We start from the raw sequence: 23,484 nt of genomic DNA, 5'->3' as shown, positions 1-23,484 counted from the left end.
TGATTAAAGGTAGTGTTGTCAGACTTGGACTAGACGATTAAGACTATGGTTTGAGTTAAGTTGGGTTTGTTAAACTTCAACAACTCTGTAAGAACTGCGGTCAATCTATGGGTGTAAATGAGCCGAGCCCTCTCAAATCGAGCTTTGACGAGCTTTAACCGAGTCGAGTTTTGATCGAATCTGATCGAGCTTTGACCGAGCCGAGCTTTTATCGAGCTTGTAACGAGCTTTAACCAAACTTATCATACATGCGTAACATAAATAGCATAGAAAACGAAAAAAACCTTATAACATACTCCATATGAATTTAAAATATTTATAACGAAAAACAATCATGTTATTGTCGAAATTCCAGAACAGTAGATACTACTTGTGATCAGAAAACACAAACTCGAAGAAAAATTTCAAACAATAAAAATATATATTAAAATTTGTAATGCATTTTGTTTCTTGTCAAAACCTAATTGTCTAGCTAAACACTCAATTGTGTAAACTTTTTTTTTTATCTTTTTTCTGTGAATTAAATTTTATTTGAATTGTGAATTGTGAAGAAAACTAATAATAACCAATGATATATATATTAAATATATATAATGAAATATGTACAGTAATTAAAAATAATCGAGCCTACTTGCGAGCTTTTGAGCTGAACCTGAGGAAGCTCGGACTCAACTCGTTAGTGCTCGAACCGATCTCGAACTCGAGTCGAACCCTATCAAACTGAGCTTTAATCGAGCTTTCACCGAGTCGAGCTCGAATAGTTTACGAACTACCAAGGCTCGTTTACACCCCTAGGTCAATCAGGGACTCGATCTGGTGAGTATGATTTCTTTTTTAAAAAATTAATAGGAAAAAGAAAAAGGTAACAAAAAAGAAACTATTATTTTTAAAAAACTTTGGATCTTAAGTCTCGTTACTTTTCCGACTTTTGTTTTCAACCTAAAATAAGAAGCTTAAATTTAAAATACTAATAGTTTGATATATAAATTGTGGGTAAATTACACCCATGCCATTGAACTTTAATCTTTTAACGGTAATTTAAAATTTAACATCAATGTCACTGAGCTTTACACTTTTTAACACTGGTGACCATTAAAATTTAACTAACTCCTTAAAATGACTATTAACGACCTTAATATCTCGATCTGAACCCTCTCGAACTGAGCTTTGATGAGCTTTAACCGAGCCGAGTTTTGATCGAATCTGATCGAGTTTTGACCGAGCCGAGCTTTTATCGAGCTTTAACCAAATTTATCATACATGCATAACATAAATAGAGTAGAAAACCAAAAAAAACCTTATAACATACTCCATATGAGTTTACAATATTTATAAAGAAAAACAATCATGTTATTGTCGAAATTCTAGAATAGTAGATGATATTTGTGATCAGAAAACACAAACTCGAAGAAAAATTTCAAACAATAAAATATATATTAAAGTTTGTAATGTATTTTGTTTCTTATCAAAACCTAATTGTCTAGTTAAAGATTCAAATGTCTAAGCTTTTTTTTTTTGTCTTTTTCTATGAATTAAATCTTATTTGAATTGTGAATTGTGATGAAAAACTAATAATAACCAATGAAATATATATTAAATATATATATAATGAAATATATATAGTAATTAAAAATAATCGAGCCTACTCGTGAGCTTTCGAGCTGAACTTGAGGAAGCTCGGACTCAGCTCGTTAGTGCTCGAGCCGATCCCAAACCAAGCTTTGATTGAGGTTTCACCGAGTCGAGCTCGAATAGTTTGTAAACTACCAATGCTCGTTTACACCCCTAGGTCAATCGGGGACTTGATCTGGTAAATATGATTTCTTTTGTTTAGTTAATAGAAAAAAGAAGAAGGTAACAAAAAAAAAACTATTATTTTTGAAAAACTTTGGATCTTAAGTCTCGTTACTTTTTCGACTTTTGTTTTCTACCTAAATAATAAGAAGCTTACATTTGAAATACTAATAGTTTGATATATAAATTGTGGATAAATTACACCGACGCCATTGAACTTTACTGTTAATTTAAAATTTAACATCAAAGCTAGGGGTGCACACAAAAATCCGGAAAACCGAAAAACCAAAACCAAACTGAAAATAAGGTTAACCGAAACCGATGAACTAGTGTACGGTTTTAATTTTAAAAATAGTGGTTAATGGTTACGCTTTCGGTTTTTTATTCCAAAAATCGCGGTTAACCGAAACCGACCGAATGGCAATTAAATATTAAAAAAATATAAAAAATACATTTATTTATTTTGGTAAACAATTATTTAGTCCCCATATTTTACATAACTCATTAATCAGTCCACTATTTAATTATAAGGTCTCTAACTTTTTTTTACTTTTAATGGTTTAGTCTTTTTTATCAAATATTAACACTAAATGAGATGAAAATATATAAATAACTCTCAGTTTATTTGTTACTGTCTCTCTAATTTTAGTTTATACGACCTTCTTTTTCTTTTATGTTTTTGGATATAGAAACAAAGACGAGATTGTATTACTTGTTTTCTAAAACGTTGTAGCCAAAAGTTTTATCAGGGGCAATTTTACCTTTTAAAATTTTATTTTTATCCGTTTAATTGTTCTTTAACATATTTGTAGACGGAGATTTTATATAGGGACTAAAAAATTTAACGGAATCAAAACTGAGGGATCATATAATTATTTTAAAAAGGTTTGAGACTAATTAGTGTATTATGTAAAACCATAAGGGTTAAATAATTGGCTTAATAGGTATCCAGCCCCCTAAACTTGTAACTTTTTTCACCTGGCCCCCTCAACTTATGGGACAACCTCTCAACCCCCTTAACTCTCTAAAAACATCACATACAACCCCTTGAACTTGCAACTTTTTTTCATCTGACCCCCTCAACTTAGGGGACAACCTCTCAACCCCTTCAACTCTCTAAAAACATCACATATAGCCCCTTAACGTCTACGTGGCTCTGACATGGAATAAGTTGGGATTACACTCATTAGAAAGCGCGTGAAGATTGGCTTTAGAAACTTAAACGGTTAAAAAAATCTCCTTTCTTCTTAAATCCCTAACGTTCTTCTCCTCAGAAATCCTTCATTCCTCTTTTCCGATTCCTTCGATTCACCTCTTTCTGTCTCCGATCGGTCTCCGATTCAAGTTCAACAGTAAGTATCATCTCCTTTATCTCCTTTATTCCTCCGCTGCCTCCTTCTTATTCTTCTCCTTGATCCAGATGAGGGCTTCGGAGGGTTAAACACTGGCTGTTCCCAGGAAAATAGTAAAATTTCTATGTAAATTGTGTATTGGACTTCAATTTTTTTTTGGGTAAAAACACTAAAAAATTCAGTTTAGCACCATGAATCAAGAAAAACCACCACAAGTATCCCTATCAATGAATCCTGGCTAAAAGAATAGCTAATAGAAATTGGGTTTCTTACTTTGTTCAATGGAAATTAGCAGCTAATGGAAAGGGTCGAGGCAATTCATTTGAGCAAGGGAAATTATTCAACTGCAAATTCAAATTCAAATTCAAATTAATTGAATGTCAAGGTTGAACATATATTTAGAAGAAGAGGGTGAGAAATACACCTTTTTGGATAAGGTTGTGGAAGCCCAGCTCAAAGAAACCGAAGATACTGCCATTGATGAATGAAAGCAGCAATGGATGTGGCTCAGAGCTTGTGGTCGTTATAAAACTTGTTTTTCTACAAATATAATTGTTTTTTTTAGAATTGTTTAACAAAGTAATGAATGTTTTCCGTTAGTATCCATCACAAAATTTAAACAAACTATCTTAGAAATAACATGTCAAAATGTCGGTAAAAAAATCTCTCAAAATGCAAGTTAATTCAACAATATGTACATTTATCAACTACCTATTAAAATGCACGAAACTACTTTATTATTCAGTTTATGATAAATTTATTTGAAAGATCCAATTTGATAATATTGTTAAATAAGTTCTATCAAATATTGTATTAGGTAAATTAATGTTAGGAATAAAATGTCTTTTGTATGTTAAAATAAATTTGTATTTAAGCAAATTTTAGCCTTATCTCTATTAAATTGTGAAAGGTGTATGAAAATTAACAAAATATTTTAGGTTTAAAGTGTTATTCAGCATTTGATTTATTTATAAGTTTGTCTTTTTACATCTGATCTATTATTCGGCCACATTCGGTTTCTAAACTATTTCAATTGATAAAATTTCATCTAATTTGGATGAAGATTTGACAAAACTGTTGTTTATCTTTTCACATAAATTTTATTATGCGAAATTAATTAATTAAATTAAAAAAAAGAACAAATTCTTAAATTAAAATTTATCAAGTTTAAGTCTCAAAATATCGTCATGTCTCGTAACCACCACGTCTTGAGAAAACCGACATCATTAAAGGCAAGTGACAACTCTTTAATGAGCTAACAGTCACACTTGAATGAACTCAGTAACCACCATTAATGAGGCATTAATGGATACTTTCTAGTTACCAAATCGAGAGTTACAACTAACCTAGTATAAATAGTCTTGCATATCCCAAGCTATTGAGGTACATATTCCAATACCCTACTTAGTGCTTTTGTTTTAGTGAGCGGCTAAATACCGCACTCAAATTACTATCACCGCCTTCATTTGGACTTTTTTGCCCTTCTCATAATTTTGATCAAAAACTAAAAATTCTCTCTCCAAAATCATAAACCCGAAAAACAATAATTGAAATTATGAAAATAATTGATGTGTAACAACCTGAACCACGAAAATGGACGATTACGAGTCGGAAACATTAAAATTTATGTTTTTTTTATCAAAGAACTCATAAAAATAATACATATTTTTCATGACGATTTTGTACTTTTTGTCACAAAAAATTGGGGAATTTTGCATTTTTCGTCATAAAAAATTGAACGATTTAGTATTTTTCGTCACTAAAATTTTTACGATTTTGCACATTCAAAATTTGACCTAAACGGATGCGCCATCCGTTCGGCCCATGGTGGGGGCGGACGTGGCACTCCGCCCCACCAAGGGTGAGAACGGATGGCGCATCCGCTCGGCCCATGGTGGGGGCGGATGCGCCATCCGTTCTTGCCATGGGTCGGTCGGAGTGCCGCGTCCGCCCCCACCATGGGCCGAACGGATGCCGCATCCGTTTAGGCCAAATTTTAAATTTTTCTCTCAATTTTTTTTTCTCAAATTTTGAATCAAAAATTATGCAAAGGGCAAAATTGTCAAAAGATGGCGGTAGTAAGGAATTTAGGGGCGGCAAATAGCAATACCCTTGTTTTATCATCCCATATACTTTACTGACTTTGACATCGGAGTCCCCCGGCTGAACCCAACGACGTCCCCCCACAGGTGGAGCTGCGACAAGAATTCAACCGGGTAATATCAGTTAGGTATGTCAAAGATCTCATCTGTCTTCTTCTTTCATGTTCCCAAAGATATTATTTTCTGCCAATTAAAGTTCATGTTTATTAATTTTAGCTTCTGTTTTTGTTTTCATTTTGTGTTTATGCACATTTTGATCGGAGTTCATGATCTCCAGGTTTAGTTAATTCTTCTATAAGGATTTTCATCAATGGCGTTCAAAGGTAATTAATTGTATCATCATTTTAACTATCTATAAACCGTAGATTTCTTTCTTTGCACTATTTCTTAAACTGGATATTGAACTTGTGATCAATTGTACATCAGAAGATCTGCGCATGACTTTCATCGGTGCAAAAGCCTTTTCCGCACCTAATTCCAATCTAGAACTAAAGCTTATCATAAACAAAAAGGACGGTAAATTGATATATGCAGAAGCAAATAAGAAATTTGTAGATTTTCTGGTGAGCCTCACGTCTTTACCATTAGGAATGATAGTTAAACTCTTGAACGAAAAGGGCATGATAGGTAGCATAGCTAATCTCTACAATAGCATTAAATCACTCAACAAATCTTACCTTCAATCATCAGAAGATTTAGATCGCATTCTGAATCCAAAACCTTCTTGTTTAACCAATAACAATGGTTTAATGAAAAAAAAAGCATTCGCATACACCTGTCTCGGAGGATTTGTGGAAGGGAGTAGTTCAGATGGATTTATAAAAGAGATGATAACATATATCGTAACAGATAATTTGGAGGTGAAACCACTTTCTATCATTTCTTGTGTTGCTCACCTCAAATCTGCCAATATTCAGGATGTTACTTCACTTGAAGAGATGGTTGTTCATGTTGGTGCAGCCGAGGTATGTTCTTCTTTTGTTAAACAACTTAATTGAAAAACTTTCTTATTGCTAAATTTATACGATTATGATTCATATCTATTTTAATTTTGTTATAGGGATTGAAAATTTTAGAGGAATCTTTGCGGTGGGAGAATAAGAATATTCTAACAAGGGTTTTCCTTGATAAGAGATCAAATGGGAGGATTGAATAGAGTATATGAAGTTGGGTGTAGGAACTCAAAGAGAATAATTTTTGCTCATTGGTAGTTGAAGAATGTTTTTAAGAACAAACCTCCTGGTTATTTTATGATTTAGTTGTTTTTTAAACTATTTTATGATATAAAATATTTATCAAATAAGAATTTCTAGGGCTCTTCATCGTTTCTAATTTTGATAAATTGAGTTTTTTTATTTTTTATTATATTAAGCATCTTAGGAAAATTACATAAATAAATATGTGTGGATTGTCTAATTTGTAAACTAACTCGTGGTTTATCTAATTTGCAAATTTGTGATTTAAAAAGTTTGTAAATAAAGACATGTACTATGTTTATTTACAAAATAAAGTATTTTAAATTATATTATAATTTTTATTTAATATATTTATATATTGATAAAACACAGTCCCTCTGAAAGCATCTTTAACTTCATTGTACACAACCGCGGTTCGGTTTTGGATATCATGTAATTTTTTTAAAAGATAACGGCTTTTGATTGTCATCAGGATTAAATGGTATAATTTCAAATACTTTGTTTTGTGAAAAAATAATATCATAGAACTTGCTTTGAATATAAAACTTGATTAAAAGTTGTGTTGTCAGACTTGGACTAGACGGTTAAAACTATGGTTTGAGTTATGTTGGGTTTGTTAAACTTTAACAACTCTGTAAGAACTGCGGTCAATCTAGGGGTGTAAACGAGCCGAGCCAAGTCGAACCATAGGTAGACTCAATATTGGCTCGTTAATATCTCGAGCCGAGCCCTCTCGAACCGAGTTTTGACGAGCTTTAACCGAGTCGAGTTTTGATCGAATTAGATCGAGCTTTGACCGAACCGAGCTTTTATCGAACTTCTAACGAGCTTTAATCAAATTTATTATACATGCATAACATAAATAGCATAGAAAATCAAAAAAAACCTTATAACATACTTCATATGAATTTAAAATATTTATAAAGAAAAACAATTATGTTCTTGTTGAAATTCTAAAATAGTAGATGCTACTTGTGGTCAGAAAACACAAACTCGAAGAAAAATTTCAATCAATAAAATGTATATTAAAATTTGTGATGCATTTTGTTTCTTATCAAAACCTAATTGTCTAGCTAAAGACTCAAATGTCCAAGTTTTTTTTTTTGTCTTTTTTCTGTGAGTTAAATTTTATTTGAATTGTGAATGGTGATGAAAACTAATAATAACCAATGAAATATATATTATCTATATATATATAATGAAATATATACAGTAATTAAAAATAATCGAGCCTACTCACGAGCTTTCGAGCCGAACCTGAGGAAGCTCGGACTCAGCTCATTAGTGCTCGAGCCGATCCCAAACTCGAGTCTAACCTTATCGAACCGAGCTTTGATCGAGATTTTATAGAGTCAAGCTCGAATAGTTTGCAAGTACAAAGGCTCATTTACACCCCTAGGTCTATCAGGGACTCGATCTGGTGAGTATGATTATTTTTTTAAAATTAATAGAAAAAAGAAAAAGGTAACAAAAAAGAAACTAATATTTTTGAAAAACTTTGGATCTTAAGTCTCGTTACTTTTCCGACTTTTGTTTTCTACCTAAAAAATAATAAGAAGCTTAAATTTGAAATACTAATAGTTTGATATATAAATTGTGGATAAATTACACCCACGCCATTGAATTTTACTGTTTTTAACGGTAATTTAAAATTTAACATCAAAGCCACTTAGTTTTACATTTTTTAACACCCATGACCATTAAACATTAACTAACTCATTAAAATGGCCATTAACAACCTTAAAATGACCCTTAACGGTCTCAAAATGAAAATATTTAAAAATTAAAGTTGCTCAGAACGGCATTTATTATAAAAGTAAATTTTTTATTATCCAAAATTACAATTTTTGGAGCTTTCTCTTCCTAAAAATTCATTCTATCTCCTAACCAAACAACTATTAAATGACCTCAAAACGAAAATTTTCAAAATTTAAAGTTGCTTAAAATATCATTAACTATAGGAATTATTTATTTTGAGATCGTCAATGGTCGTTTTGAGTTGAGTGGCCACAAATGTTAAAATTTGTAAAGTTAAGTGGCTTTGATGTTAAGTTTTAAAGTTGAGTTGTCATAGGTGTAATTTATCCCATAAATTGGTGTAATCACACTATAATATGATGGTCATCAATTCATAGAATTTATTAGATTACAGTTGCAAAAAAATAATTCCAATTTCAATTTCAAGTGATGTATAACTGGTTTATAAATTTAAATTATAGAGAAAAGTATAAAATTAAACCATATGGTTTGATGGATTTCCAAAAACAGTTCTCCTGATTTAAAAGTTTCCAAAAACAGTTCTGTGTTTTGTGCAATTTATAAATCCAGTACTCCATTAAAAATTGTTGTTGTGAATATTTATCCTAAAATAGAGTAATTTGGAGCAATTAAAAATACTAACTTTGCAAATTACCCAAAACAAAAAGTCTGATTTTATAAATTAACTAAACCACAAGTATTGTTTGACTGAAAATTTGATTCATAGATCATTTAAATGCAAATTTCACAAAGCATAAAACCATTGTTTGCAAACTTTTAAACCATGAAGACTGTTTTTGCAAATCGGCTACACAAAGGTTATTTTTGTATTTCTCTCTCTCTCTCCACACACACACACATATATATATATGGAAAATTCCTCAATGATTTCAACCTATCCCGTGGAACCAAAATAAAATAACACCTCTGCTCAATTAATTCTTAGACTTTCTCTCTCCATTTATCTTTACAATGTACCATTTTTACCGAAAATCCCAGCCACAAGGTTGAAGATTCAGGCGCTAGGTTCCAAATTCCAGCAACAAGTTTCCAGATTCTGACCACTGCGAAAAAATTTCCGATTAGCAAAGGAAATGCGGAAATAAGGAAATAAGAAGGAATAATAATAGGGAAAAGTACAAAAATAAATCTTGTGGTTACACCTGTTTTCGATCGGCACCCTTGTGGTTTAAAAATTTACAAAATGGTACATTGAGGTTCATTCTGTTAGCAAACACATACCAAATTGACTAACGGTGTTAAAAGTCAAAGGGAAAAGAGTTAATTTGGTCCTTATGTTTATTTATTCTATAAATTAATCCCCCTTATTATCTAATTATTACAAAAAAATCTCAAAATAAAAAATAAAAATCAATTATACCATCTTCCTCAGAGCATCTCCAACAACCTCTTAAGTTGGCTCTTAAGTTAAAATTTGAGGAGGGAGAATGAAAATTCATCTCCAACAGCCTCTTAGTGGCTCCTCAAATCACTAAGAGCCTCTACATCCTCTCTATTAATAGAGAGTCTCTCCATCCTTTCTATTAATAGAGAGTCTCTCTCCACCTCTTAGAGCCTCCTAACTTAATTTTTTATCAATAATTTATTATTGATGTGTCTCTCTCCTCACACTATTGGTAATGTAATAATAAAGAATAATCTTAATAATAAAATAATAAATAAGGAGTGAATGTAAAGAGCATGTTGGAGATGGTATATCTTAGCCACTCTTAAATCACTAAGACTCAATTATTTATATTATTTTTAGAGAGCTCACTAAGAGTCTTTTGGAGATGCTTTCATCCCTTTAATTTTTTATGCTTTCTCTCTCTTCTCTCTTAATTTTTCTCTCTCTAAAATCAATTGAACATGAAAAAAACCTATTGTTTACCAAATCAAAATCAACAACAAATCAAAATCAATATCGTACTGTTACCAAATCCATCCGGCGATATGCATTTCTCTTCCTACAAATTTGGACACTCCAAAACCCAATCAGTTTGATAAAGCACTCATTCGTAGCCCCCAAAACACCTACTCCTTCTGTTGATCGCCCAAGTCATATTCGCCTTATTAAGGACTTTCTACGAACAAATTCCAATCAAGAGTTCACTCGATTAAAAAAAAACAAAATTGATTTGATTTCACGATTGTCCTCCACTTAATGCAACTGACAATTTCATTGTTAGTAACAACCATATGCTCATTTGCGCAAATGCAATTTAATGTAAGCAAAGAAATCACATTAACCAAGTACCTAAAATTCAAATCCAATGGAAATGGAATCCTAATAGAACTAATTCACAATGATTCTATTTAATAGCTTAGAGCATCTCCAACAACCTCTTAATTTGGCTCTTAAATTAAAATTTGAGGAGAGAGATTTAAAAATCAACACGTCAAATAACTAAGAGTCTATTCATCATCTCTATTAATATCTCTCCACCTCTTAGTGCCTCTTAACTTCATTTTTTATTAATAATTTATTATTGATGAGTCTCTCTCCTCACATTATTTGTAAATATAACAATAAATAATAATATTAATAATAAAATAATAAATAAGAAGGAAATATAATGAGTATTGTTGGAGATGATATATCTAAGTCATTCTTAAATCACTAAGAGTCAATTATGTATATTATTTTTAGAGTGTACTAAGAGTCTCTTGGAGATGCTCTGAGTAGAGATGATGAGTTTGAATTTCTAACTATGGTTTTCTGACTCGTTGTCAACTTCATAAGATTGAATGGAATCGTAAGATTCTATTTTAATTTAGATTTGTCTGTAGATTCGGATGGAAATAAAGCTAAATTGAATCGAATAGTAATATTCAAATCCAGAATCATAAGATTCTAATTTTAGTGGTTGTTGTTAAATTCTTTGACTCCCCGATACTCAATCAAATCGTCTTTTTTGACGATTGAATGCACCCCTATAGCCCCATATTTAGTAATTCCTGAAATCTTTCTTCAGTATTGGGGATCGTCGAAATAAGAAAAAACACTATTTCTACGAAAAATACCATTTTTAGGTATTTCAATCGAGATAGCGGAGTAGGTAATTTGTTCTTTCTCTCGTTCTTGAATTGATTGGAATGGAATAATGAATTTATTTCTTCGCCTCTTTGCCAATAAATCAGAATTCTCGTCGAGAATAGCAGGATATATGAGATTACAAGGACTTCAAACACAAACCAGAGAATGAAGTAAAAAGTTAAAAAGTAACATGAGAATTTTCTTAAATCTACTTCTATTCATACATTATTTCCCTAATTCGATCAAGTTCGACATAAATTATGTTGTACCTTTCTTTGATTTCAGTTTTCTTTCCATCGTATATTGCCCATCGGTCCGTACTGTTAAAATGCTAACAACCAAGTCTACTAGATATTAGTTATTCACAATTTTTTTTTATTAAAATGTTTAATGTGTTATTAATATAATTATAAATAGCCAATAAAAAATATATAAAACTGCTTAATTTTATTAACAAACTTATTTAAAAAAGTCTGATACGACAGTTAAATAACATTCTAACAAATTTTCATACATCACGGTCTTCTTTTTACTATTATATTATATAATATTGAGGTTCTGTGATATGTTGATATATATGTTATAATTTGTGTTGATATGATAATAGTTTCAAAAAAAAATTATATATAAGTCTAAAAGCATTTCTAAGGGATTTATAGTCCATTCTTTAAAAATAATATAAACAATCAACTCTTAGTGATTTAAGGAGTGACTATGACATATCATCTTCAACAATATTATTCATATGCATTCTTTATTTATTATTTTATTATTAAAATTAGTAAGTATTGTTATATTTACGAGTAGAGAGATGAAAGAGACTACTTAATAATAAATTATTAATAAAAAATGAAATAAGAGGCACTAGGAGCTCCTCAATAATAGAGAAGATATTGAGACTCTTAGTGATTTGAGGAGTCACTAGGAAGTTGTTGGAGTTGGTTTTTAACTCACTCTCTTCAAATTTTAACTAAAGTCCAACTAAGAGACTATTGTTGGAGATACTATAATACATATATATTGTTATTAGGCCTAATATATTTGTTGGTCCATATACTTGGTTTAAAACTTCAATTGGCTCACTGAACTTTTAGAAAATTTAAATGACATTTTATTCTTATCTGATTGCATTCAATAACCCTTTATTTCTCAACAGAATTTGTTGGATGCAGAAAATGGAAGACACGCTCCAACATATGTAAAAGTGCTCCCTACACATCAAAAATAAAATATGAAATAGAAAAAATTAAGAATTTTTGAAAGTTCACATCACAGTTGAAGTTTTGGAATTATTGAATGAAGTTAAAGTACTTTTTTATCACATGAATTTTCTTAAAATTAATTAGATTAAAAAAATAAAAAGATAAAAAACAAATCTTTAAATTAAAATCTCTTATGCTCAAGTGTTAAAATATTATCTGATGTCATTCAAATAACGGTTCTATAATTAAAATTTTACCAATTGAAATATGTACGGACAAATGTGACTAAATAGTACATTAATCTCCAAAAGGGAAAAAAAGGTGCCGCTATTTACCGTCTCCAATTGCTAATTACCGTTTTCTATTGAATAATTGTCTTTTTCATATACTTTTTTTCAAAATTGAAAATTTTCCCTTTTCGAGAGAATTTTTTTTACGAAAAATATATCTCGTCCAATTTTTCCGACTCATAATCATCCATTTCTGGGGTTCTCGGAAACTCATCAATTATTTTTAGAATTTCAATTTTGATCGGAAGAGAAAAAATCATTCAATAACGTATATTTTCACGAAAAATGTATCTCGTCCAATTTATCCGACTCGTAATCATCCATTTTCGGGGTTCTCGAATTATAACTTATCAATTATTTTTAGAATTTTAGTTTTTATCGAAAGAAAAACCATTCACAATTTATTTAGAAAGAAATATAAAAATGATAAAATTGTCTAATAGAGAGCAATAACTAGCGATTTGGGACCGGGTGTTAAGTTCAAGGTCAAGTATAAAATAAAAGTAGATGTCTATCCTTTCAATATTGTTATAAATATAAAAGAAAGAGACAAAAAGAAAGATGAGTTTGGAAGGGGTGTCGATATGGGTTCGCGAGTTGTAAAAGTGTCGTGTCGACTTACTCAGATGACCCATTTATCCCAACCTGACCCAACCCATTTAATAAATGGGTCGACTCGGCACAATTCGTTTAAAAAGCGGATTAAACGTGTCAACCTGGCTAACCCATTTAATTTTGCAACTCCATACTAAAAAATGTAAAAGAAAATAAAGACATGCATAATTGCATATGAAAAAATAAAATCCAATACAAAACAAATTCAATCAGATAACATCAAAAGTATAAAATCCAAAACTTATAAATAAAAGCTTCGTGAACAAAGTCAATGAAACATTTACCGGATGCCAATGAAGCGAGGCAGACAGCACAAATCGTTAGGGAAAGAAAGTTGAAAACTTGACGTGTTCTGTAATCTACTAATCTGTATGTATATATATTAGGGTTAAAAATTAAAATTACTTTAATATCCATATAACTTTTTTATATTTACATGATATATGAGTTAGATGGGTTATACGGATCGGGTTATATGGGTCCGCGGATGGGGTTGACACGACCCATAGACTCATCTAAATTATACGGGTTACAACGAATTCACGAGTCAATCTGCGACCTGACCCGCTTATTTTACGGGTTAGGTGTGTCAACCCATTTATCTAATCTCATTTATCTCAACCCTAATTCGTTTAATTTCCGTATTATGCGAATCGTCTTATCGTGTTTTGATTCATATTGACATCCTATTTAGAATAGAAAGAGAGGAGGTGGGACTTTAATGAATAAAAGGGAAAGAGTATGGGAATGGGATTTGTCCGGAAGCACAGTAGCACATGGTGATTAGGTAGAAGTCAAGTGGACACGCGTAAACCAGAGAGAAGAAGAAGAGTCGCACACGTGCCACTGTATAAGTCAAGTACTATTTTGTAATAAAAAAATATATATTAACCACAATCATAAATTTGTTTTTACTTTTGACTTGAATATTTTAAAAAATGATACTAGCATTTAAAACAGAAAATGAGAATGGTAAGATCATTTTAGTCAATTAAAGGGTGGTATATATATGGTCTTTTTGCAAATTTTGTTTATTTCCTTAATTTAAAAATAGTAATTCATTTAAATTATTGACGTGGATTGGGAATTAAATGAGGAGGCCATCTATTTCTTTGTCTTTATACGAAATCCTCGTTTTCTCTATAAATAACTCACATTTTCTTAGATTTCCATTCTGGTTTTTCTGGTTTCACTCTCTGTTGCTTCAAAACCGACGGACTTGACCCTTTTCCTCCTCCCCTTTTAGTTTTATCAAGAGGTGTGTTTCTCTCCTTTACTCTCCGTTGTAATTATACTTTTCTCTATAATTTAAATTTATAAACCCGTATACATCACTTGAAATTGGAATTATTTTTTTGCAACTGTAATCTAATAAATTCTACGAATTTATCACCACCATATCCCATATTCTGGTGTGATTACAACAATTTATGGGGTAAATTACACCTATGGCTGCTGAACTTTAAAACTTAACATCAAAATCACTAAACCTTACAATTTTTAACATCTATGTCCACTCAACTCCTCAAAACGATCGTTGAGGTCTCAAAATAAATAATTCCTATAGTTAATGATATTCTAAGCAACTTTAGATCTTAAAAATTTTCGTTTTGAAATCATTTAAGTGTCTGTTTGGTTAGGAGATAAAGTGAATTTTTAGAGGAAAAAAACTCCAAAAATTGTAGTTTTGGATAATAAAAAATGTAGTTTTATAATAAATGTCATTTTCAGCAAATTTAATTTTTAAATATTTTCATTTTGAGGTCGTTAAGGGTCATTTTGATGAGTTAGTTAAATTTAATGGACATAAATGTTAAAACTCAATGGCTTTGATGTTAAATTTTAAATTATCGTTAAAAACAGTAAAGTTTAATGGCCATGGGTGTAATTTACCCACAATTTATATATCAAACTATTAGTATTTCAAATTTAAGCTTCTTATTATTTAGGTAGAAAATAAAAGTAACGAGACTTAAATTCAAAGTTTTTTAAAAATAATAGTTTCTTTTTTTTTACCTTTTTCTATTAATTTAAAAAAAAAAACCACACTCGCCAGATCGAGTACACGATTGACCGTAGTTCTTACAGAGTTGTTGAAGTTTAACAAATCTATCATAACTCAAATCATAGTCTTAACCGTCTAGTCCAAATCTAACAACACTACCTTTAATCAAGTTTTATATTCAAAGCAAGTTTTATGATATTATTTTTTTACAAAACAAAGTATTTAAAATTATACCATTCAATCCTAATGACAATCAAAAGCACTAATCTTTTAAAAAAATTACATGATATCCAAAAACGAGCCGTAGTTGTGTACAATGAACTTAAAAATGTTTCCAGAGAGATTGCGTTTTATCGATATGTAAAAATATATTTTTTTAAATAGAAATTACAATATAATTTAAAATACTTTATTTTATAAATAAACATAGCACATGTTTATTTTACAAACTTTTAAATCATAAATTTGCAAATTTGATAAACCACGAGTTAGATTACAAATTAGACAAACCACACATTTATTTCTGTAATTTTCCTAAGAAGCTTAATACAATAAAAATAAAAGTACTCAATTTATCAAAATTAAAAACAATGAATAAAGACCCCTCGAAATACTTATTTGATATCATAAAATAGTTTAAAAAACAACTAAATCATAAAATAACTAGAGGATTGTTCTTAGAAACATTCTTGAACTACCAATGAGCAAAAAACATTCTCTTTAAGTTCCTACATTGAACTTTCGTATACTTTATGCAAGCCTCCTCTTTATTAGAACATTCTTATTGTTCGACTGCAAAGATTCCTCTAAAATTTTCAATCCCTATAACAAAATTAAAATAGATATGAATCATAATCGTATAAATCTAGCAACAAGAAATTTATTCAATTAAATTGTTTAGCAAAAAGAAGAACATACCTCGGCTACACTGACATAAACAACCATCTCTTCAAGTGAAGTAAGGTCCTGAATATTGGCAGAATTGAGCAGAGTAACACAAGAAATGGTAACCAATGGTTTCACCTCCAAATTATTTGTTACCATCTCTTTCACAAATCCACCTAACTACTCCCTTTCACAAATTGCATTCCATAACTCATTTTCTTCTTGCAAATGGGACAATCAAGCAGTGGTGGGTTTTGAAGGTGAACTGGGAAACTGTGACTGTGTCCTCCGAGACAGGTGTATACGAATGCTTTTTTCTTCATTGAATCATTGTTATTGGTTAAACGAGAAGGTTTTGGATTCAGAATACGATCTAAATCTTCTGATGATTGAAGGTAAGATTTGTTGAGTGAGTTAATGTTATTGTAGAGATCAGCAATGTTGCCTATCATGTCTCTGCCGTCAAGAGATTAACTATCATTCATAATGATAAAGGCGTGAGGCTCACCAGAAAATCTATAAATTCTTCATTTGCTTCTGCATATATCAATACGAATGATATATGCAGAAGCAAATGAGGAATTTATAGATTTTCTGGTGAGCCTCACGCCTTTATCATTATGAATGATAGTTAATCTCTTGACGGCAAAGGCATGATAGGCAGCATAGCTGATCTCTACAATAGCATTAAATCACTCAACAAATCTTACCTTCAATCATCAAAAGATTTAGATCACATTCTGAATCCAAAACCTTCTCGTTTAACCAATAACAATGATTCAATGAAGAAAAAAGCATTCGCATACACCTGTCTCGGAGGACACAGTCACAGTTTCCCAGTTCACCTTCAAAACCCACCACTGCTTGATTGTCCCATTTGCAAGAAGAAAATGAGTTATGGAATGCAATTTGTGAAAGGGAGTAGTTAGGTGGATTTGTGAAAGAGATTTGTGAAAGAGATGGTAACATATATGGTAAAAGATAATTTGGAGGTAAAATCATTATCTACCATTTCTTATGTTGCTCTGCTCAATTCTGCCAATATTTAGGACCTTACTTCATTTGAAGAGATAGTTGTTCATGTTGGTGCAGCCGATGTATGTTCTTCTCTTTGCTAAACAACTTAATTGAATAAATTTCTTGTTGCTAAATTTATACAATTATGATTCATATCTATTTTAATTTTGTAGTCGAACAATAAGAATGTTCTAACAAAGAGGATGATTGAATAAAGTATACGAAATTCAGTGTAGGAACTTAAAGAGAATGTTCTTTGCTCATTGGTAGTTCAAGAATGTTTCTAAGAACAATCCTCTAGTTATTTTATGATTTGGTTGTTTTTAAAACTAAAATATTTATCAAATAAGTATTTCGAGGGGTCTTCATTCATTGTTTCTAATTTTGATAAATTGAGTTTTTTTATTTTTATTATATTAAGCTTCTTAGGATAATTGCAGAAATAAATGTGTGATTTGTCTAATTTGTAATCTAACTCGTGGTTTATCAAATTTGCAAATTTATGATTTAAAAGTTTGTAAATATAGACATGTGCTATGTTTATTTATAAAATAAAGTATTTTAAATTATATTGTAATTTCTATTTAAAAAAATATATTTTTACATATCGATAAAACGCAATCCCTCTGGAAACATCTTTAAGTTCATTGTACACAACTACAGTTCGCTTTTGGAAATCATGTAATTTTTTTAAAAGATAACGGCTTTTGATTGTCATTAGGATTGAATGGTATAATTTCAAATACTTTGTTTTGTAAAAAAATAATATCATAAAACTTGATTTGAATATAAAACTTGATTAAAGGTAGTGTTGTCAGACTTGGACTAGACAGTTAAGACTATAGTTTGAGTTATGCTAGGTTTGTTAAACTTCAACAACTCTGTAAGAACTGCGGTCAATCAAGGACTCGATCTGGTGAATATGGTTTTTTTTTTAATTAATAGAAAAAAGAAAAAGGTAAAAAAAAAAACTGTTATTTTCGAAAAACTTTTCTATAGAGTCCAAATCTTTATTATTGATTAGAGAAAACCATAACTTATATACAATATTTTAGGAGTGCATAATTTCGTCCATCCTTAGTTAACATAAACATATTTTAAGACAATTACATGTTTTCCTTTTCTAATCTTCAAGTCATTTTCATCTTGGTTTCTTTAGGCTTTGATTGAATTCTAGGTTTTGAGGATTAGTTTTCAAGTCAGTTCTAACTTGTATACCACAGTTCTGGAAACGGAGCTAGTTCTGTTTCAAGAACTGTCAGTTCTATTTCTAACCAAGTCAGTCCTTATGTAGTATCGATCCTTAAAACGACTTCAGATTTCATTGATACTCTACATTAACTTCGTATACATATAAAGATGATTCTGATTTTGTTGATTTTTTTTCTTCTACATGTTTTAATTAAAAAGAACAGTTAAAATTAGGTGAAATTTACCTTCACTTCTGGAGCATCAAATGCCTTTGCCATTTGAGCATCACAAATGAAATCTGTCAACTCTGCAACTGAGGATTTTGATCCTGAACCAGGGGATTTTATAGAAAGCACTCGGTCCAACTCAAATAAATACCTTCCATACAAAACTTGACAGGTGTATTTTACATATCCCAAATCATTAATTAAAAAACTTTTATATTTAATTACAGATGAAATAAAAAGTGAGCAGCTAAATACCGCACTCAAATTACTATCACCGCCTTCATTTGGACTTTTTTGCCCTTCTCATAATTTTGATCAAAAACTAAAAATTCTCTCTCCAAAATCATAAACCCGAAAAACAATAATTGAAATTATGAAAATAATTGATGTGTAACAACCTGAACCACGAAAATGGACGATTACGAGTCGGAAACATTAAAATTTATGTTTTTTTATCAAAGAACTCATGAAAATAATACATATTTTTCATGACGATTTTGTATTTTTTGTCACAAAAAATTGGGGAATTTTGCATTTTTCGTCATAAAAAATTGAACGATTTAGTATTTTTCGTCACTAAAAATTTTACGATTTTGCACATTCAAAATTTGACCTAAACGGATGCGGCATCCGTTCGGCCCATGGTGGGGGCGGACGTGGCACTCCGCCCCACCAATGGTGAGAACGGATGGCGCATCCGCCCGGCCCATGGTGGGGGCGGATGCGCCATCCGTTCTTGCCATGGGTCGGTCGGAGTACCGCGTCCGCCCCCACCATGGGCCGAACGGATGCCGCATCCGTTTAGGCCAAATTTTAAATTTTTCTCAAATTTTTTTTCTCAAATTTTGAATCAAAAATTATGCAAAGGGTAAAATTGTCAAAAGATGGCGGTAGTAAGAAATTTAAGGGCGGTAAATAGCAATACCCAATAAAAACCGTCTCCTTCCTTCGTTTTGTTTTCTCGTTCCGCAGTCCTTCGACCGTTCATCCCCAGCCGCCCTTCTCCATCCACTCCCACTATCGACTTCTGCGGCAGATTTTGAAATTTTAATACTAACATTTGGGTTGATGGTATGTGATTTAATTCTGGAAACTCACTCACATAGAGTATTTAAAGATTCCGACTTCAGTTTTTGGGTTTGAATTGGCCAAAAATCTGCAGTGCAAAAACAAATTCTTTCATTGTCGCAATGCTCAGGACCTTCAATTTGTAGTGTTTATTGTGTAAATCATCTAAAACTGCAAAAATTACTTTTTCTGGAATAGGAAGAAAGCATGGCAGCAGGTATTGATTTTGCTGCTCTCCAATTATGGACTCACTCCAGAATTTCTCAACTTTGTAATGAAAACCAAAACTAAAAAAGAGATGCTCCAATTAAGAAATTCTATAAATCGACAACGGTGATGAATAGGGGATGGTGGTGGAGATCGTCGGGGCTGTGGATGAAGATGGCGAGCAGCGAACGGTGGTGTTAATTGGGACGATGGATGAAGGTCGGCAGAATAAGTAATAAGGTGAATGACAATTACAAATAATAAAAAGGGGTTTTTTTATGTGATGATTTGGAAATAAATAATACAGGTGTCTGGTGGTGAATGGAGGGTCCTTTTGATGAGTTGGAGAGCCCGGTGCCTCCTATAAAACCCCCCTGAACCAGAGTATATAGGTCAAGGAAAGAGTGACACTCATCCACCATACACATACACACACAAAAGAATGAATACATCAACGGTCCCTTATACTCAGCCTTACACACACAAAAGAATGAATACATCAACGGTCCCTTATACTCAGCCTGAAACACTGATTGATCCTTGAATTTTGGACATGTCTCAAAAACTCCAGCAACTTTGATTGACTTATTCGTACCCTAAACTTACTTAAACTAACCAATTAGTACTCGAACTTACTTAAAGTGACATGTTGGCTCCTTGAACTTGTCTTAAATAATTAGGCAATTCAATTTGCCGAATTCGCATCTTCCTCGCCACATAGCATCAATAGGTTAATCAAGTCAGTTTAAGCAAGTTCACAGAGCCAATCGGTATTTTAGATCCCTTAAACTATTGACTAAAAGGAAACTAAAGGAACGAAAATTAGTTATCATGACACTAGAAAAAAAGGATAAACAAACTACAAGATTCCAATTATAGAATTGAATAACTAGATTCTAGTGATGAATTATATATCCTTGCATGAAAGATTTTGGCTTTCGCAATAAAAATATCATCACATCAGCCAAGAAGTTAGATCTGCAAATGTAACCCCATCTCTCTAGAGCTATTGAACTCTCCTCGATGTAACCCATTTTTGCAAGTTTAACAATAACCTGATAGATAAATAAATAAACCAAAGAACTAATTCTTGAATGAACCTCAAAATGAACTCATATAAGTGCATATAAGGCAGAAATTTTAGTAGGCCGAATAGAATATATCAAAGTAGCCATGCAACTGATTGTATCATACAATGTTCAGTCAAATACTCATAATAAAGTCAGAACAGATTAAATTACAAAACAACCTCTAACCAGAAAATCTTATTGGCTTTCATTCGTAAACCATGGGAAGCAGAGTTCATACCACCAGAATCCCAGGTAATAAGCATGGTCAAGGAATGAAAGGCCTTGCCCAAAGCACCTTTAAAACTTAAGTAAAAAAAACTTACCATTAAAAACTTAAAATTCCAGTCCTTATAGATGTTGAAGCTAAAACTGCAAGTGCACGACTGCTCTTGTTTATCTAACGTTCTTGCTCTAGCTAGTTCTTGTGCCTCATGTTCTCCTGGTGTGGTCATCTCTTTTAATGCCACATCCTCTTCACTACTTTTAGATTCGTTCATCTTGGCAAGCTCTTCTTCCCCTTTCTCTTCTTCCTCCTAAAAATTATCAATTTCAAACTAACTTAGCATATAAAAAATGTTGAGGTTCCTTCTGAAAGAGAGAAGTGTGTAGGTCACAACTTGATGCAAAAGGTTTCAAATTTCTTATTTAACTAAATTAAGGTTATATTGACATAATGAAATCATCACATATTTGGCTCACACATGGGCTAACATTAATGCAACAAGATAAAAAAAAACAAAAATGTCCAACATAGACCAAAACAATCTTGAAAACTCATCTCACTGTATTTTCGTATCATTAAAGAGAAATTAAGGAGAATTTCATGTCGCCAAGAACAGGAATAAAAAACATAATAACCTTGATAAGCTCTTCCTGCATCTCAAGGTACTCCAATTTCCTCCTTTCAGGAATAGAATCTTATGATGGTAAAGATGTAACACCAACAATATCTAAAACCTGATCAGGGAAAGAAGATATGGTTGCTTAAACAACTTCCTCTAGTTTCAACTTACCAGACACAGTAAAGGCCCTGCATATGGTTTCAAACCAGAAGATTCACACTCAATTGAAATTTAGCATATACACATGTTGTATTTATCTGGCAGAAAAAAGGAGTAAAAAAAAGGGTTACTATGGGGCTCTAGATTACCTTGAAAGGATCAAAAGAGAAGATGGAACAGAGTGATTGAGAGAGAGATTCAACCATTCACCAAGTTGCAGTTAAGATTCAGGAAGCTGACAAATCACCATATTGAACTTCATAGTAACCATTACCATATCAACATTAATAGACACCGACATGGAAAATCATCTACATAAGCAAAATACACAAAAGGCTAATCTCAAAAAATCACCAACGTGGTTTAAAGTTCATATTAATCAGGTTAGTTTTACTCTAATTAAGTCTTGCTTAGCATTTACTAAGTATTAGTTAATTGTTTTGTTTTGTAGGTGGATCAAGTAGCTGGACATCTTATCTTATTAGTATACTTTATGTAGAATACAGAACCACGGAAGAAAGGGAAAAAGTTGATATCAGGAACCATGTCACTACCTGTTTAAGAAATTAATTACTCTCTTTTCTTTTGTTGGGGATTTTTAAAAACATAGAACCCAGAAACACAAAACAGAAAATACTGAAACCAAAGGGTTTTTTAATAGAGCTGGTTGAAAACCTTTATAACTTCAAGAACAAACGTACAAAAAAAATGAAACACCAAATTAAACAAATTGATGACTATAATTAATTTGATTATAACTGAAAACCCTAAAATCATCAAGCAAACCAAGAGCAAGGGAAACTATCGAGGAATCAAATTGAGAGGAAGTAAACAACAAACTTGGACGAAGAGCTCGAGCAAGTGAAAGAGTTTCAAGAAGTACCTGCTCTTCTAGCTTCAACCAATGACAATCAGAGATGTTATGGTGGTCCGGGTTGAGTGGTAGTCGTACAGGTGAATTAGGTTGAAGCAGCTCACGCAGGTGAAGAATTGAGCGGCTGTTGAGATTCGCAGAGAAACAATTACAAATAGGGTTTTTTGTGAAATTTTGGAGCATTTAGGGGACACTAATTTGGGAAGGAAAGATTTCGATTTTTGAGTTCAGCAAATCAAATTTGAGGAGGGAAACAAAGGAGTAGGAAATGAAATTTTCAGGAGGGAAACCTAATTCCCATTTGGCGGTAAAGCCAAAAAAAATTAATGTGATTTTTTTTTCGAAAAGTTTTTTTTTTGGACTCTTCGAAAGGTTTTAATAAGTGATTTACTGGTTACCATTACATTTTATAATTATTTATATTTTTTAATTTAATTTTCAAGGTTTTATTTTTACTATCAAAACTTTTTAATAAGTAATTTATTTGTTACTATTATAATTAATAAGTTTCTACTTTTTCTTTTAATACAATTAGTAAGGGGAAAAAATAAAAATAAAAATATTTTAATTTAGAGTGAATTATTAAGGAAAAA

General features: G+C 31.4%; 1 protein-coding gene and 1 long non-coding RNA gene across 7 annotated transcripts; both read right to left on the bottom strand.

Annotated features, from left to right (window-relative positions):
- Positions 1 to 2,691: 2,691 nt before the first annotated feature.
- On the bottom strand, positions 2,692 to 3,678 carry LOC136227874 (uncharacterized). Its single transcript, XR_010688311.1, has 3 exons — positions 3,571 to 3,678; positions 3,420 to 3,490; positions 2,692 to 3,242 (listed from the first exon to the last, which is right to left on the bottom strand). It is a non-coding gene; the product is annotated as an uncharacterized lncRNA (long non-coding RNA).
- Positions 3,679 to 19,543: 15,865 nt separating this feature from the next.
- On the bottom strand, positions 19,544 to 23,224 carry LOC136225816 (uncharacterized). 6 transcript variants are annotated; one of them, XM_066013933.1, is made up of 4 exons: positions 22,901 to 23,224; positions 21,340 to 21,549; positions 19,774 to 19,827; positions 19,547 to 19,698 (listed from the first exon to the last, which is right to left on the bottom strand). In XM_066013933.1, the coding sequence occupies exons 1-3, from the start codon at positions 23,072 to 23,074 to the stop codon at positions 19,798 to 19,800; spliced, it is 414 nt and encodes a 137-aa protein (XP_065870005.1). In that variant the 5' UTR covers positions 23,075 to 23,224; the 3' UTR covers positions 19,547 to 19,698; positions 19,774 to 19,797. The 6 variants fall into 6 exon arrangements, 2 of the variants coding, with proteins under 2 accessions (XP_065870006.1, XP_065870005.1); XR_010687322.1 differs by lacking the exons at positions 19,547 to 19,698; positions 19,774 to 19,827 and adding exons at positions 21,875 to 22,046; positions 22,167 to 22,328 and having other exon boundaries at positions 21,102 to 21,549; XR_010687324.1 differs by lacking the exons at positions 19,547 to 19,698; positions 19,774 to 19,827 and adding exons at positions 21,875 to 21,973; positions 22,167 to 22,328 and having other exon boundaries at positions 21,102 to 21,549.
- Positions 23,225 to 23,484: the final 260 nt, after the last annotated feature.

Source organism: Euphorbia lathyris, chromosome 4, assembly GCF_963576675.1.
Source record: "Euphorbia lathyris chromosome 4, ddEupLath1.1, whole genome shotgun sequence".
NCBI lineage: Eukaryota > Viridiplantae > Streptophyta > Magnoliopsida > Malpighiales > Euphorbiaceae > Euphorbia > Euphorbia lathyris.
The sequence above is the reverse complement of the archived record's forward strand: the minus strand, read 5'-3'. Positions and strand labels throughout refer to the sequence as shown.